We start from the raw sequence: 17,827 nt of genomic DNA, 5'->3' as shown, positions 1-17,827 counted from the left end.
ATTTCACTTTAAGAAGACAAAGAATTGTATGCTTCATGAAAAGGACTGTATCTCTCTGTAGAGTGGTTCTCAGGACAGCAACCAAGTGCATCCTCATCAAATCCACCTACTTGGCCTGCATGAGGATGATGATACTTACAAGAGCTCAGCACACATGGCACACTTATTGCCATGTGTTTTGCCATCAGGGCCAAGGACTGGATCATTTTCCCTTGTGCATTCAAGTCTTCCATCCTTCACATAAGGCCGAAAAGCACTACATACATCCTGAAGAACAGGGAAAAGAACTTAACATCCTGATTGTAATGCATTCCACACGGTTTTCAGAATTTTATAGTACTCAGTGCTTCTCTGCCCAATGCACACTAGCCACTTAGAGCAGTGCCAGATGCCTAGAAGTAGCTCAGTAAGTGTTGCATAATTCATGAGGTTAAGTATGGTGCTCATTTACTTATTCATTTATTAGTAAACACAGATACCCTAGCATGTGTTAGAACTAAGGCGGAACACAGTCCTTGCACTCAACTTGCTCATGATCTACTGGATGACACAAAGAGACATTTAAAATACGATGTACTAACTGCCCTGATAGGTGCTCTAGGAGCATAGAAAGGGCACCAAACCTTGACTTAGGAAAAAACATTCAGCTAGAAAAAGTCAAGTGTGACATGTCTGAGATACTCATTTCTTTCTCCTATAATCACAAGTGCACAGAATGTTAGCAAAGGGAAAAGCTATTTAAGCCAAATCTCATTTTTAGATATGGAAACACTGGTACCGTGTGGGTAAGTAATTTACCTAAGGTCTCCTGACAGCAAGTGACAGTGCTAGGGTTTCAATTCAGATTACGTGACTGAAGCATAATGCCCTTTCTACTATAAGTGTAGTTTCCTTTTGATGGATGGATGGATTGACTGATTGATTGATTGATTGATTTTTTTTTTCATAGAAAGCAGAAATAGAGCTGAAAAGTCTAACTACCAAAGTCACCTGCTCCAGTTACAGGAACTATCAACTGCTTTTCATCTAAACAAGCAGGGCCCCATCTTAGGTAAAGCAAGAATTGCTTCCTTCCTAGTACCCCATCAAAGAAGGAAGAGGAGAGCATCTTCTTTCTCTCTGAAGTCAGCCTCCCAAGATTTCCCACCATTTTGACACTTGTCCTCACCTGCTCTGGATTATTGGTCTCACATTCCCCTTCACTTTTTATGCCAACTTGGGACCTGGTTTTACTGGAATTGAAAGTTAGTAGACACAGAAGTTTAGTATCACAGAACTTCTTACCGTTCAAAAGTAACTTATTGTCACTGTATTATAATTCTCCTTTGCCCTTGAAAACAATGTCACATCGCATTCTTTTCCTCATTTACTCTTTCTAATGAGAGCCTGTGTTTATAACTTGGAGTTGAAGAAATAGAATTATGTTGGAGGGCTAATAAGAGTCAGGTCTATAAATATTATTTCTAGAATTTTCTTTCCTACGTCTAAAGAGGATCCATATCAGCAAAGAACTATGCTGTTGTTGATGATGGTGTTTTAAATATACGAATTCAAGTTTAAATGATCTAACATCCTGCTCTATTATTCTTTGTTTGGGTTATGCTGACTAATATTTTAGTTGTCACGGAAAGTACCTTAAGTCCCAAGAATTAAGTTTATTCAGTCTCATAGAGCTTTAACGCTATCTGAAAACAAAACCATAAATGTAAAATACATTTCCTACTTTTTGAAAAGGTAAGGCAGCTTAAAACCACAGCCTCTGTATAACAATAAAAAAACAACAAAAGCAATATAAAGAGGAAAAGGATGTTATTAAAAGTTACAAGAAAAAAGTTATATCAAAAGATATCATCTGAGGGAAACAAAAAAAAAATTGAATCCCAGTGTTACCGCAGAGTCCCCTAGTAGACAAAGCTGAGGAAGAAACCCAATGAGCAGTATGGCTCTCACTGTATAATGAAGGAAGTATACCAGAAATTAGGGGTGAGACACTTAGACCTGAAGAGATTTAAAGAATCTATCACAGGATCCCCCACATAAAACATAGTAGTAGTTAAATGTATAGTGTGCTCATAATAGTATTACAAAATACATATCTAATAAAACCTGTCTGTTCTCCCTATGTCTGTTTGTGTTTTCCGTTTATGTTGACCACTGGTGAGAGGTGAAGGCATCATTTCAGAGTGCATCTCAAAATGCAATAATGCAAGGGATCAGAGGGATTTAATTCAGTTGTATTTTGGTAGAGATACTTATTACAAGGAGGGATAACGCTTGCAGAACCCTGAAGACTGAATATTTATCATACCTTTTATTAGTTTCAAGCACTGGTTGTTATTATGTGTGCAAAAAGTGGAGAGCAGACAATTCAAGACTGAGGCCACAGGCCAGAACCTGTGAAGCAGGTGTGCCATCTTGTTGACTGACAACCGACAACCAAACTTAGCACTGAGGGTGGAGAAAGAATCAAACGGGGACAAAATGTTGGACAGTGAGATGCTTTAGCTATGTGACAAAGGTCAAATCAATGGAAAGAAGTTCAATATTGAAAGTTCCAATTATCTACTCTAATATTATAAATTACTGAGCACTAAATAAAAAAATCATTTGATGATTAAATAATTCTCTGTAAAAAAAGATATACTCCTAGATAGATAGATAGAAAGGGACAGATGTCTGTCTGTATATGTATGTGTATATAAGTGTATGTACATACATGTGTGCTTATATGTGCATACAGGTAGGTACTTAGATTTAGATCTATCAGATGTCTGTCTACTTCACAGAGACACTGATAACTCTCTGATAAACTGCATACAAAAGTGCTTTGTAAAATATAAAGTGTTGCACTTCATATTTTTTCCCTTAAGAATAGTAAAAAGAGTGGTCCTAATAATTTCTGGGTGGCTAACTTTCACAAAATGAATTGATATTTTAAAGACTGTAGGAAAAAATTGTGTCATGTACTTGTATGGAGAGCATGCTTTAGGGAGAAAGCCTGCTGCAGATACTCACGCGTTCTCGGCACACAGCGCACATTTGTTGCTGTAGGTTTTCCCGTCTGTGCCACAAAGGGCTGCGTTATCGAAGGTACACATAAAATCCCCACTTCTCTCGTCTTTCCTGAAATCATCACAATTCAACTGCAAGAGACGTTATCAAGGAACATCAAAATATAAGAGATAAAATATTCCTTAGACACATAAATACGTGAACATTTTAAACCCACAACAATATAACTTACTGGAAAACAAAACAGACTGAGGAGACTACAGTGCACGAATAACATCATGAATAACAAAACATGGCCCCAGAACAGAGACGTACTTAGATTTTAGGAGAAAGAATTGGTATTTGATTTCAGCCACTTGCTATCCGGGTGAGGTAGGCCAAGTCTCCCCTCTGAAACTTAGCATACTGTTTGTCAAATCCTGACGGCCTTCTTAGCAGAATGATAATGAGGTCTAGTGGATAAGCATAGGAAAGCTCTCTGTAAACTCTAAGCTACAATGAAGTTTTTATTATTATAGATCAGGGTAGTGATCAGGAGCCAGATTGCTGGGCTTATAATTCTAACTCTGCCACATACTGGCTGTGTGATATGGGAGTTACTTAACCCCTCTGTGCTGTAGTGTCCTTATTTGCAAAATGTGTACAATATTACTAACCTCTCAGCATTTTTTTTTTAAAGATTTTTTAATGTATTCATTTGAGACACAGAGATAGAGAGAGCATGAGCAGGGGGAGAGGCAGAGGGAGAGGGAGAAGCAGGCTCCCTGCTGAGCCAGGAGCCTGATGCGGGGCTCGATCCCAGGACCCCGGATCATGACCTGAGCCGAAGGCAGATGCTCAACCATCTGAGCCACCCAGGCGCTCCACCTCTCAGCATTTTAAAGAAGTTTCAGGGTATGAATACATGCACAGCATTTATGATGGCGCGTAGCATATCATAACCCTTCACTGTTGTTATTGTTGTTGTTATTTTAAACATTTTCCTCACTGACAAGCAAGCCAATCATGAAACATGTTTTGGGGATGATGGAAGAAATATCCAAATCTCAGCTCAAATAATATGACGCATACTTAGGGACATACCTGTATGGTGAGGAAAACAACTACACTAGGTGGTTAACTGGAGACTAGGGTTTGATTCTCACATCCGCCACCCACTCACTCCACCTCTTTGAACCTTACTTTCCTTGTCTGACAAATGGAAATTCACACCCCATCTGTCCTACAGATTTGTGCTGAGCATCAAATGAATACTTAGGAAACTTTATTTGGCAACACTATTGTGACATGAGCTAACTAAAGAAGACCTAGACTTAACTTGAATTTTGTTTCTATCCAAAAGCAAAGAATGACACTGGAGAATTTTTTAGTTATTATATTGCATGACAAAATAAATTTTTGATGTTATTGTCATAATAAAAATATTTTAAATATAGATATGGAACACTTAGAATATAGACCTGTGACCTAGTATGTTACACAATAGAAAGAATAAAAGAACAATTACAAATACATAGTGAATTTGTGAACCAAAAGGTTACATCAAGGAACACTTCTGAAAAACAATAAAAAAGGAAAAAGAATTTAAAGTAGAAAAAAAAAAGCTATGGAACATAACCCACTGTTCATGTCATCTGTTGGGGAAGAAGTTAAAATAGAGGGAAGATAAGTAATGGCTATATGTGTTATTTCATTTATTCAGTTGTTCATTTGTTCCTCAAAATCCACTATACATCTGCTAGCCTCTGGGCTTCTACTAGACGAAGACACTGCCAAAAAAAAACCCCAAAAAAAACCACCTTGGAATATATGCTCTATGGAACTTATATTCTGATGAGAAGGTAAAGACCATAAATATGATAATTTGAAATTAAAATAAATGCTATTAAAAATAATCTGAACAATAACTAGAATGATGGCTATTTTAAATATAGTGTCAAGAAAGATCTCTCTGTAAAGGTAACATTCGAGGTAAAATGGGATTAATGAGCAGAAGCCAGCCACTGGAGATCTGAGGGAAGGACATTCCAGGCGTAGAGAACTGCAAGTGCAAAGGATCTGTGATAGGAACTAGACTGTCCTGCTTCAGGGGCACAAAGGAGTGTGGCTGTTGCGTGAGGAAAAAGCAGAGAGCAGCGGGTTTTCTCTCTAGGGTCATTTCTTTTTTTTTTTTTTTTAATTTTGTTATGTTATGTTAGTCACCATACAATACATCATTAGTTTTTGATGTGGTGATCCACGATCCATTGTTTTCGAAACTTAGCATACTGTTTGTCAAATCCTGCTGGCCTTCTTAGCAGAGTGCTCCATGTAGTACGTGCCCTCCTTAATACCCATCACCGGGCTAACCAATCCCGCCTCCCCCCTCCCCTCTAAAACCCTGTTTGTCTCTCAGAGTCCATAGTCTCTCATGGTTCATCTCTCCCTCCGATTCCCACCCCCCCATTTTTCCCTTCCTTCTCCTAGTGACCTCCATGCTATTCCTTATGTTCCACAAATAAGTGAAACCATATGATAATTGACTTTCTCTGCTTGACTTATTTCACTTAGCATAATCTCCTCCAGTCCCATCCATGTTGATGTAAAAGTTGGGTATTCATCCTTTCTGATGGCTGAATAATATTCCCTTCAACAGATGAATGGATAAAGAAGATGTGGTCCATATATACAATGGAATATTACTCTAGGGTCATTTCTGGAGAAACTAATGAAGCATGGGTGATATGGATTGATTTTATTGACTTGGGACAATCACTGCTATTCCCCTTCAGCAAAAGCAAGTGTAATACTAGGTCACAGGTGTTGGCAGGGTGATGATGGGGCAGATAAAAAGTGCAGCTGTGAGGCCCTGAGAACAGGTGTGGGTATTTACTCCTCCTCCCCCGCCTCCCCCTCCAAACTCCAAGGACTGGTAGGTCACAACCTACAGAGAACACCTCTTCCTAATGCTAACAGTTTCTGAGAGCTTACAGATGGATTCCTAACCTGATTGGAGTAGCAACAAACTGGTTCCAGAACCTTCTGATCTAGGCTTCATCCCTTTTCCTATCCTTATACTCCCCAGGAGAGGCAGAGACTGAATGTAGCCTTGAACACCATCTCACTCACTGTAGCAGAAAAAAATAACTAAAGCTATTATGGAATGTAGAGTAGAAATACTTGTATATGTAAGGAACAAAACATAAAAGAAATATGGTAATGTGAGCAATAGTATCAGTTGAAGCAGAATTATCAAAATGCATAGAAAAATGATTTTTCAAGACTGTAACTATGCTTTAGAGAGATAAGAGAAAATATCTGCAATATGAAACCAGAAAAAAAGAAGCTATAATGGGAAAAAAGTGGAAGTTTTAGACATAGAAAGTATTTAAATGGTAATAAATAAAACAATAGAAATAATAAAAGTAGGATAGGTACATGTACCTAAGGAATTTGTAAACCAGAAGATTAGATCAAGAAACTCTCAGAGAAGCAATGGTAAAGGAAAATGAATTCAAAATAGAAGCGAAAACCTAAAGAACATGGTGAATAGAATTAGAAGTCCTAAAAAGGAGGCAACCATATATAGGAAAAATATTTGAAGAAATAGGGAACATTTCTAGAATCAATGAAAAATGAAAAAACAAAGAAATAGAGAAATAGCCATAGCAACTCAAAGATAGAATCTGGTCAATAACAAATTAGAGAGGTTTAGGGATTTTTAACCAAATAAAAGCAAGCTAACATATGTTAGGGGAGAAGATACAGATATTAACAATAAACAAAGACATTAGTAATAGTGATGATAAATAATTATAAATATGGATATTTGGCTGGGGGAGTCATATTAAGAGCAAAAACAGATATGCAGCATTTAACTCATCATCAAAGAAAAGCTGGAAGGAAGAAACTACTTTTAAAATAATTTTTTAAAAATATGAAAAATTAGGAGAATCAAGTTCTAGTACAACAGAAATAACAACTGTAAATGAGCTAAACACACAAATTAAAACAAAATTTGTGGTTGGATTTTAAAAAACAGGATCAAACCAGGTATGGATGATAAGAGAAAATTAAAATTAAAGAGCACACAGATATTAAAACAATAGGATAAGAAAAGATATGAGGTAAAAATGAATGAGAAGAAAACAGATGCAGTAACATGAATACTAAAAATATAGAATTCAGCCCAAAATGCAGCATAAGTGACAAAGGACACTATATAAAGTAAAAGGAAAAACAGAACATGAAGGTATAATAACCACTGAGCATTCATTCCCTTAATAATACAGGCTCTACCTCCGTCAGACTGCAACCAAAAAAATGTGATAGAATTAGATAAATCAGTAACTGGACTTAGGGATTTTAGCATATACTTCTGAGAAATTGATAGATCAAGGAAAAAATTAAGATGCTTAAGCCATTAGATTTTTATAGAAAACTACATCCAAGGAACAGCAAATGAACATTTTTTCCAAGACATAGGAAACACTTATAAAAGTGGAATATTTATTAGACCACTAAGAAAGTCTTAGGAAAATTTCAAAGGACTGATATCATATGGTCTATGTTCTCTGCCCAAAATTCAGTAAAATCAAAGTTAATTTAAAATAGATGAAGTGCAATATATTTGAAAATCAAATAATGTATTACTTGGAAGGGAGGAAAATTAAGGAATGTTTGCAAAGAATGACAAATGGAAACACTTCCAGCACAAATCTTGAGATAGATGATCATTAATATCTTCACCTACTCTTGTCATGGAATCTTAGAAGTTAAAATTTTAAAGACTAGGTATTGCTCAATCCATTACAAAATGTGCAGCAGAGCAAACATAAAGAAATAGGTATAAGTGACACAGAAAACAAAAATAATTGAGAAGATTAACAAAAAAGCTGATATTCAGATTTCTATGACAATTGATAAGAGAAAGAGAAGATGGAAATAAAAATACACGCAATGATAATTGAAAATAACTGTATAAAACTTGAGATATACATACAATAAAAGCATATTATCAGTATCTATATGCTAAAACATCTGAACACCAAAATAGAGATGTGGCGACAAAAAAAAGTGTAAAATACCTACAGTGGTTTAATAAGAAAAGTTGAACAGACCAATAGCATTAATCCCATTGATATACGGGTCTGAGATATTCCTTCCCCAAAATGCCCAAGTACTAATAGCTTTAAAATCCATTTTTCTAAACTGTTAAGAAAAAAGGGAAACTTGTATTGAGTAATAATAATTTACAAGTTATTCCAAAAATTGAGAAGGTATGTGAACTGAAAAACAATTGTAGACAGTTTTATTGAGGTTTTACTTACATACCATAAAATTCATGAATTTTAAGTGTACAATTCAATGATTTTTGGTAAATTTATGGAGTTGTATGGCCATCACCATAACCCAGTTTTAGAATATTTGTCACCCTAAGAGTTTCCCCTGTGCCTGTAAATTAACTGTAAATAGTTAATCCCCGTTCCCAGCTCTAGCCTTAGGCAGCCACAGAATTTTCTGACTATAAATTTACTTTTTCTGGATATTTCTTATAAATGGAATCATAAAGATGCAACTGTTTGATTCTGGCTTCTTGTACTTTGCAAAATATTCCTGAGGTTCATCCATGTCATAACAGTATCAGTGGCACTTTCCTTTTATTCCTGAATAATATTTCATTCTGTAAATGTAGCTCATTTTGTTTATCCATCACCAGCGGACCTTCAGACATGTAGATTGTTTCCAGTTTTGGATTATTAAAGAGAATGCTGTTATGAATATTCACATGCCTGGCTTCGGATGGACATATGTCTTCACTTCAGTGGGGTAGATTCCTAGGACCAAATTTGTTAGGTCATATGGTAAATTTGTGTTTCACTTCTTAAGAAGCTGCCAGACTGTGTTCCAATGTAGTTGCACTCTTGAATACTCCTTCCTGCCATCTGTAAGTGTTCCAGTTTGTCCACAACCTTAACAACATTCTATATTTTCTGTTTTTATGATTTACAGCCATTCTTGTGGGTGTGTAATGGCACCTCATTGTGGTTTTAATATGCATGCCCCTACATAATAATAATGTAAAACATCCTTTTAAGTGCTCACTAGCCATTAAGATGTTTTTAGTGTAATGGCTTCTAATTGAGTTATCTTCTTATAAATGAGTTGTAAGAGTCCCTTACATATTGTAGATAGAAGTCTTTTACCCCATATATGAGTATTTTCTCCCAGTCCATACTTGCTTTTCTATTGTCTCAATGATTTCATTTGAAGCCCAAATGTTTGTACAGGCATACTTTGGAGACACTGCATGTTTGGTTCCAGACCACTGCAAAAGGCAAATATTGCAATAAGGCAAGTCAAATGCATTTTCTGGTTTTCCAGTACATGCAAAAGTTATGTTTATACTATACTGTAGTCTATTAAGTGTGCAATAGCATTATGTTTAAAAAATACAATGAACACACCTTAATTAAAAGATACATTTTTTGCTAAAAATTTCTCATCAGCCTCTGAATTTTCAGTGAGTCTTCATCTTTTTGCTAGTCGAGGGTCTTCTTTCGATGTTCATGACTGCTCACGGATCAGGGTGGTGGTTGCTGAAGGTCGGTGTAGCTGTTGCAATTTCTTAAAATAAGGCAACAATGAAGTGTGCCACATCGATGAACTCTTCCTTTCATGAATGATTCCTCTGTGGCATGTGATGCCGTTTGACTGCATTTTACCCACAGCAGAACTTCTTTCAAAATTGGAGTCAATCTTCTCAAACCCTGCCACTGCTTTCTCAACTAAGTTTATGGAATATTCTAAACTTTTATTGTCATTTCAACAATCTTCACAGCATCTTCACCAGGAGTAGATTCCAGCTCAAGAAACCATGTAAGTGACTCCTCAGGGTGTGCAAGTGGTGCAGTTGGTTAAGCTGCCTGACTCTTGGTTCTGGCTCAGGTCATGATCTCAGGGTCCTGGGATGGAGTCTCATGTTGGCCTGTGCACTCAGTGAGGAGTCTGCTTGAGATTCTCTCTTTCCCACTGCACCTCCCCCTGCCCCCCCCAAATAAATGAAAAAAATATTTAAAAAAGAGAAGTGACTTATCATATATTCATTTTATCACGAGATAAATGTAATTCAGTCATAATCAGCCTCCATTTCTAATTCTAGTTCTCTATTTCCACCACATCTGTAGTTGTCCCCTCTGATGAAGTCCTATATCCCTAAAAGTCATCCATGAAAGTTGGAATCAACTTCTAAACTCCTGTTAATGTTGATACTGTATTTTGACCTCTTCCCATGAATCACGAATGTTCATAATGGCATCTAGAACAGTGAATTCTTTCTAGAGGTTTTCAATTTACTTTGCCCAAAGCCATCAGAGAAATTGCTATCTATGGGAGCTAAAGCCTAACAAAGTATGTTTCTTAAATAATAAGACTTAAAGTCAAAATTACTCCTTGATCTATGGGCTGCAGAATAGATGTTGCATTAGCGGCCATGAAAACAACATTAATCTCATTGTACTTCTCCACTGAAGATCACTTATCACAGATAACCACAACAAACTTATAATAATGAAATTTTGAAATATTATGAGAATTACCAAGATGTGACACAGAGACATAAAATGAGCAACTACTATTGGAAAAATGGTATCAATAGTCTTGTTTGATGCAGGATTGCCACAAACCTTCAATTTGTAGAAAATGTCTGAGAAGCACAATAAAGCAAAGTGCAATAAAATGAAGTATGCCTGTAATTTTGATAAAGTCCAACTTAGCAATTTTGTATTTATGGATCAGCCTTCTGGTTTCATATCTAAAAACTCTGTCTAACCCAAATTCATGAATTTCTTCTGCTACATTTTAGCCCAGAAATGTTATAGTTATGGCTCTTAAATTTGAGACTCCAATCCATTTTGAGTTAATTTTTGTGGATGATGTAAGGTAAGAATCTAAATTTTTTTAATGGATATTAAATTTTCCTAGCATTTGTTTATCTTGACAAGTTAGTCAAATATTTGACCATAAATGTAAAGAAGATCAATTCCATTCCACTGTACTGATTTTTATGCCTGCCCTTGAACCAATAACACACTGTTTTGTTCACTGTCATTTTATAATATGTTTTGAAGTCAGTTACAGTTAGGTGTCCCAACATTTCTACATAAACATTAAAATCAACTTGTCGATTTCTACCAAAAAAAAAAAAAAAGCCAGGATTTTTGTAGGGGATATGTTGAATTTATAGATTAATTTTGGAAGAATTGCCATCTTGATAATAATTTTTGGATTGTTCATTGCTAGTATACACAAATACAATTGAGTTTGCATTACTGATTTGTATACTGAAATCTTGCTAAACTCATTTATTAGTTTCTTGCTAAACTCATTCTCTAGTTTCTTTATATGGATGCTTAGGATTTTCTATATATAGTATCATGTACCTACAATGAAAAACGTTACTTTCCTTCCAAGAAGAATGTCCTTAATTGATTAAGAAATTTTGCCTTATTATATTGGCTATACTCTCCGGTTCAATGTTGAATAGAAGTGGTGTGTTGAATAAAAGTGGTGAGAGCAATCATCTTCACTTTCTTCTCAGTCTTAAGGTAAAAGTATTCATTCCCTAACCATTAAGTATGATGCTAGTTATAGCTTTATCATAGATGTCCTTTATCAGCTGAGGAAGTTTTTAACTATTGGTAGTTTTTGTGCATGTGAGTGTGTGTGTGTGTGTGTGTGTGTGTGTGTGAGAGAGAGAGAGAGAGAGAGAAAGAGACACAGGGAGAGTTTTTTTTTTTATCTTGAATGACTGTTGGATTTTGTTAAATGCCTTTTCTGCATCTATTGAAATAATGACGTAGTTTTGTCTTTATCAATATGGTGTACTATATTTACTGTTGTTAAACCAACTTTTCTTTCCTAGAATAATACCCATTCGGTCATGGTTTTATCTTTTTGTTGTTGTTGTTGTGGATTCTGTTTGCTAATATTTTGTTAAATATTTTTCTATGTATGTTTATGAGTAATATTTGTCAGTAGTCTGCTGTAGTTGTGATATCTTCCTTCGGATTTTGTATCAAAATAATACTGTCTGGTAAGTGTTATTTCTTCTATTTCCTGAATCAGTCTATAAAAGATTAATATTATTTCTTCTTTCAATATTTGGTAGGGGTCATCAACAAAATCTGAACTTTTCTTTCACTTAATCATGGATTCAATTTGTTTATTTGCTATACATCTATTTTGATTTTTTATTTCCTCTTGGGTCAGTTTTTAGTAATTCATGTATTTCTAAGAATTTGTCTATTTCATGTCAGTTGTCTACTTTTTGGGCACAAATTTGTTCATAATATTCTAATATAATCCTTGTAATTTCTCTAGGGTATATATTGGTATTTCATATTTCATTCCTGATTTTGGTAATTTTTGTTTTCTCTCTCTCACTTTTTTTTTTTTTAGGTCAATTTGTCCAAAGGTTTGCCAGCTTTTTAATCTTCTCAAAGAACAAACATTTGGTTTATTAACTTTCTATTATTTTAATGTTTTGTATTTTATTGATTTCTGCTCTAATCTTTATTATGCCCCTCCTTCTGCTTGGTTGATGTTTAGTTTGCTCTTCTTTTTCTAAGTTTCTTAATGTAGAAGTTAAGATTATTAATTTGTGACCTTTCTTCTTGTCTGATTTAGGTATTTAAAGCTCTATACAATGCTTTAGCTAAACTCATAAGTCTCAAATTGTGTTTTTTGTATTTATTCAGTTCAAATTATATTCTAATTTCTCTCAAGATTGTTTCTTTTATCCACCAGTTATTTAGAAGTATTCTACTTCTTACTGTCCAAATATTTGGGGATTTCCCTAATTTCTTCCTCTTGTTGGTTTTCTATTCAACTCTATTTTTCAGAAAACATACTTTGTATGATTTTATTCTTTTAAATTTATTGAGATATATTTTATATCCTAGTATTTAGTATTCAGTCTTTTTGTAGATTGTTTCATTGTTCCTTGAAAAGAATGTACCTTCCACAATAATTGGGGAAACACTCTCTATATTTCAGTTAGTCCCTAGTGTTGTTCAAGTATTCTATATCTTTGATGATATTTTGTCTAGTTCTATCAATTTTTAACAGTAGAATATTAAAATTTCTAACTATTATTGTTGAATTGTCTATTTCTTCATTTAATTATAGCATATCTGGTTTCATACATTTTGAGCTTCTGTTAGTAGGAGCATATACATTTATAATTGTTATATCTCCTGGTGTATTAATACTTTTAAATTACAAAATGTCCCTATTTGTCTCCAATAATATTATTTACCTTAAGGTCTATTTTGTAAGATGGTAATATAGCAAATACTGCTCCTTCATGTTATATTTGACATGGTATCACTCATCATTTCATACCTCTTGTGTCTTTGGATTTAAGGAGTATGTAATGGAGATAGTTTATAGTTGCTTTTTTTAATCATACAAAAATCTCCACCTTTTGATTAGAATATTTAAATCATTTACATTTAGTATAATTATTGATATATTTATATTTGCTACATATCTATTTGTTTTCAAAATGCTCTTGTCCTTTTCTACTTCTTTATTCCTCCACTACTGCCTTCTTTTTGGTTAAATATTTCTAGTGTGTCTTTTTAACTCTTGTGTTGATTTTATATATTTATTATATATGTCATTTTCTTGCTGGTTACTCTAGTAATTGCAATATGCCTCCTAATTTATCACAATCTATTACAGATTAATATTTAATTCTGTTAAAATATAGAAACTTTGCCCTAATACAGCTCTATTTCCTTTATTCCCCTTTGCACTATAGTTATCTTAAATATTTTATCTATATACCCAATAAAACAGAATTGTAATTATTGCTTTATGTAATATTATATCTTTAAAAGAAACTAGGTGAGGGGCACCTGGCTGACTCTGTCAGTAGAGCATGGGACTCTTGATCTTGGGGTTGTGAGTTCAAGCCCCACATTGGGTGTAGAGATTACTTGAAAAAATAAAATCTTCAAAAAATTAAAAAAAAAAGAAACTAGATGAAAATAAGGGAAGTATACTTACAAAGTAGTTCATATTAACCATATATTTATCATGTCTGGTGCTTTTCATTTCTTTCTGGAAGTCCAAGTTACTATCTAGGAGTCATTTCCTTTCAGCTAAAGGACTACCCTTATTATGACTTAGTAAGACAGGTCTGAAGGCAACAAATTTTCTCAGATTTCATTGATTTGGAAATATCTTTACTTGACTTAATTTTTATAGATTAATCTCGGTGGATATAGAATATTGATAAACATTTTTTTTTTTTTCTGTCAGGACTTTGAGCATGCCATTCCATTGTCTTCTGGCCTTCACTATTTTAGATGAGAAGCCAGTCATTAATTGTAACCAGTATAAAGAATGTGTCATTTTTCTTTTGCCACTTTAAAAATTTTCTCTTGATTTCAACATTTTGATCATGATAGGCCTAAGTTTCAATCTCTTTATATTTATCCTATTTGGGACTTGCTGAAATTCTTGAATGTAATGAGTAATTACATCCCTATTTGGGACTTGCTGAAATTCTTGAATGTAATGAGTAAAGAAAATAAAAATTCTTTCTTATGCAAACTCAAAGCTGCTTTTAACCTCTCTACTGAATTGTATGCTTGTCAACTCCAGAATTTCCACTTGAGATATATACCTTTGTCTATCTCCATCTCTAGCTCCTGAAAATTTCTATTTGTTTATTCATTGTCATACTTTCCTTTAATTACCCAACTATGGTTTTCTTTAGTATTTGAACATTTTTAAAATAGCTGCTTCAAGTCTTTGTGAAATCTAACATCCAGAGACACTTAGATAGTTTCCATTGGCTTTTCCTTCCCTGAGTATGGGTCATACATTCCAGTTATTTTCGTATTTCGTAATTTTTGTTGAAGATCGGAAATTTTGGATAATGATTTCACTATAAAGATTATTTTTGTTGTTTTATTGTTTATTTGCATCTTTGGCTGGGCTCTCTGATTTCTTGCTGTCCCACAGTGTATAGCTGTTGATGTGTCTGCTATGAAAATGTTTATAGCTTTTATTTTTTTAAGACTGGCTCTCTAGGTTTTTCTTTCTCTATCTCTATAACTTAGTGATTGGCCAATGATTAGACACAGTTTGGGCTCAAACACCTCAGGCTAATAAGGCTTCTATTGCATGGGGGAGGGCATTCAAAATTCAGGATATAGTTACATCTACCCCAGCATTTGCTTTCCACTGGGATTTTTTCATGTGTGTTTTCTTTTTCTTTCTTTCTTTTTTTTTTTTTCTGGTGCAAAAAAGGTGGTTTTATTAAAGAACAAGGACAGGACCCGTGGGCAGAAAGAGCTGCTTCATGTGTATTTTCTAAGTGCTTGTGCACGGTCTTATGCAGCTAAAACTTTGTGAATTGCTTGGTCCCTCTTTGCTCTCTGCTGCCCATGTGTGAAAACTCAGCCAGAAATAGACTTGCCTCAACTATGCTGTAACTTTAGGCCACTATCCTTACTCTTATTGAAGATCATGACAGCCACTGAAAACATCTCTGGAAATGATTGTTGCCCACTACTCTAAATTACTTTAATAAAGACAGTGCAGTTCCTGACCCTCATAGCCTGCCTTAGGAAGGTAGACCCTCCATACCAACCAAGCAACAGAAATGAGATGGGAGTATCCCTAAACAAGAACATCACAGACCCCCCATTGTTCCAGTTAAAAATTTAGCAGTTTTTCAAGCACACATGCTTGTCAGAGTGTCATAGGCTAGTCAGAGTGACTCAATTTCCAGAGTGCTATAACGGTTGTTTTGGTCAATTTTGTCTCAATTTATAGTTGTTTTTTGGATAAAGGATTTGCTGACCTCCTTATTCAGCCATAACCTTAGGTGCTACCTCTCAGGGTAATTTTATATTGATTTCAAAACCAGACAAGAATAATTAAAAAGAGAAAAGTATACACTCGTTTTACTTATGAAAATAGTTTCAGATTTTTTAAATGAAATACTAACTATCCAAATTCAACAGTGTATTAAAAATGTATTATGGTTAAGTATGATTTACCCTAAGAAAATATTAATAGTTTAACATAAGCAAATTTATCAAGAAATTTATTACATTAATAGACTGAAAAAGAGAAATCAGAAAATTATTTTAACAGTTGTAGAAAAGACATTTGGTAATGATCAAAAGAGATTCAGGAGATTAAGAACAGAAAGGAATTTTCTAAACTTGCTAAAGTTTATTTATAAAACACCTACAGTAAGCATAGTTAATGGAGAAACTCTAGATATATTCCTTTTAATATATGAAGAGAGGGCAAGCTGATATTCATTATCATCACTACTGTTTAACTATGGAATTCTAGATCCTGGCCAATGATATAAGAAAAGAAAAAGAAATAAAGGAGTGAGAAAATGGAAAAGGAAGTTATAAAACACCTATTATCTCCTTTTATGCAGATAATGTGATCAACTACCAAGAAAAAAAATGATAGAATTAATAAACTATCAGAATCAACACAAGATATCATAAAGCTGTTCAATGTAAGATCAACCTGTAGAAATCAATAGAATTTGTCTATACCAACAATAACCAGATAGAAATACCATAAACAACAAAATACCAAACAAAATATCAATAAAATGACAAATTTTCTAGGTATTAGCAAAAATTATAAAAATCTGTGGAGAATACTTAATAGATTTCATAAAGTAGACAGAAATTATTATGAATTAATGATAAGGTATTCTGTGTTCTTGAGTTGGGCAAGCTAATATTATAAAAAGGTCAATTTTACTCAAATTAATTGATAAATTCTTTGTATCCCTAATCACTTTGGGTTCCCAAACTCAAGTTGGATTTTACATAAACTCAGTAAACTTTTTATTTCAAGTATATGGGAAAATATATGTCTATGTATAGGTAAGTGAACTTGGAAAAAGATGAGTTAAGAAAGGGGACCTGCCTTATTAATTATTAAAGCAATGAGCTCATCTGAACAGACTAGGGAACTCAGAAGCACACATATACACATGTATGAACTTAATATCCTACATAGTTGGCAACCTACATCAACGAGAAACATTGAATAAATGAATCAATCAATTTAAAAAATAAAATTCTCTACATGGACCAAATACATTAAAGATTATGAGGAATTGGACTATGGGTGATAGAAATGAAAATGGTGAAAAAAAGTCATATTTGAGATAGACTTTGGAGACAATACCAATGAGAGTTGTAAATGGATTGGATATTAGAGTTGGAAAGTGAAAAAATGACATACTAGTGAAGAAGAAATTGGCGACGCAAGTGAGAAAGGCTGTCTGTAGGAGGAAAATTCTTGAACAGGAAGAGCACCTTATTCTGAAAGTGAGCATCAGGGTTGATTTTTGATGGGAAGAATCTAAGCAGAGAAAGTAGTAGATTTTTCTCTCTTATGGGGGAAAGTAACAACAAAAATAGTGTAATAACATGAACTCATTCAAACACAAACAAGTAAAAGTCTAAACAGAAATTACCCGAAGGGCCTGCAGCCAAATATGGACTACCTTAATTTGTAAGTAAGTACATTCCTAGGTAGCAAAACAAGTAATCATGACTTAAGAGGTAGAAATTATAACTCAGGCACAAAATGATAACAGAAAGGTATAATGTCTTAGAATTCCAAAATTTTATTTCTTAAAAATCTTATTTGATTAAAATTCAACATTTACATCTGACTAGCAATATTTAGAAATAGTTTTGTTAGAATTGGTATGTATGTGTATTTCATTTTTTCATTTGTCATTGGCTTGTGTTTTATATCTTAAAACATC

At 34.0% G+C, this 17,827-nt stretch overlaps 1 protein-coding gene and 1 long non-coding RNA gene across 3 annotated transcripts in view; one reads left to right on the top strand and one right to left on the bottom strand.

Annotated features, from left to right (window-relative positions):
• LOC118016787 overlaps window positions 1–1,047 on the top strand; it is a 35,000-nt gene extending 33,953 nt beyond the window's left edge. The window contains exon 3 of the long non-coding RNA XR_004680908.1: window positions 950–1,047. This is a non-coding gene — a long non-coding RNA (uncharacterized LOC118016787). The remainder of the gene's footprint in view (window positions 1–949) is intronic.
• The window catches only part of SPINK5 (serine peptidase inhibitor Kazal type 5), a 75,326-nt gene that overhangs the window by 48,227 nt on the left and 9,272 nt on the right, over window positions 1–17,827 (bottom strand). For both annotated transcript variants that reach the window (XM_035014417.1, XM_035014415.1), the window contains exons 5-7: window positions 3,016–3,143; window positions 1,169–1,232; window positions 140–267 (exon numbers count right to left, since the gene is read on the bottom strand). In XM_035014417.1, coding sequence (XP_034870308.1) covers window positions 140–267; window positions 1,169–1,232; window positions 3,016–3,143 — 320 coding nt within the window. The remainder of the gene's footprint in view (window positions 1–139; window positions 268–1,168; window positions 1,233–3,015; window positions 3,144–17,827) is intronic.

This window comes from Mirounga leonina, unplaced genomic scaffold (assembly GCF_011800145.1).
Source record: "Mirounga leonina isolate KUSES-001 unplaced genomic scaffold, KU_Mleo_1.0 Mir_168, whole genome shotgun sequence".
In the NCBI taxonomy this organism is placed as follows: Eukaryota; Metazoa; Chordata; class Mammalia; order Carnivora; family Phocidae; genus Mirounga; species Mirounga leonina.
The sequence above is the reverse complement of the archived record's forward strand: the minus strand, read 5'-3'. Positions and strand labels throughout refer to the sequence as shown.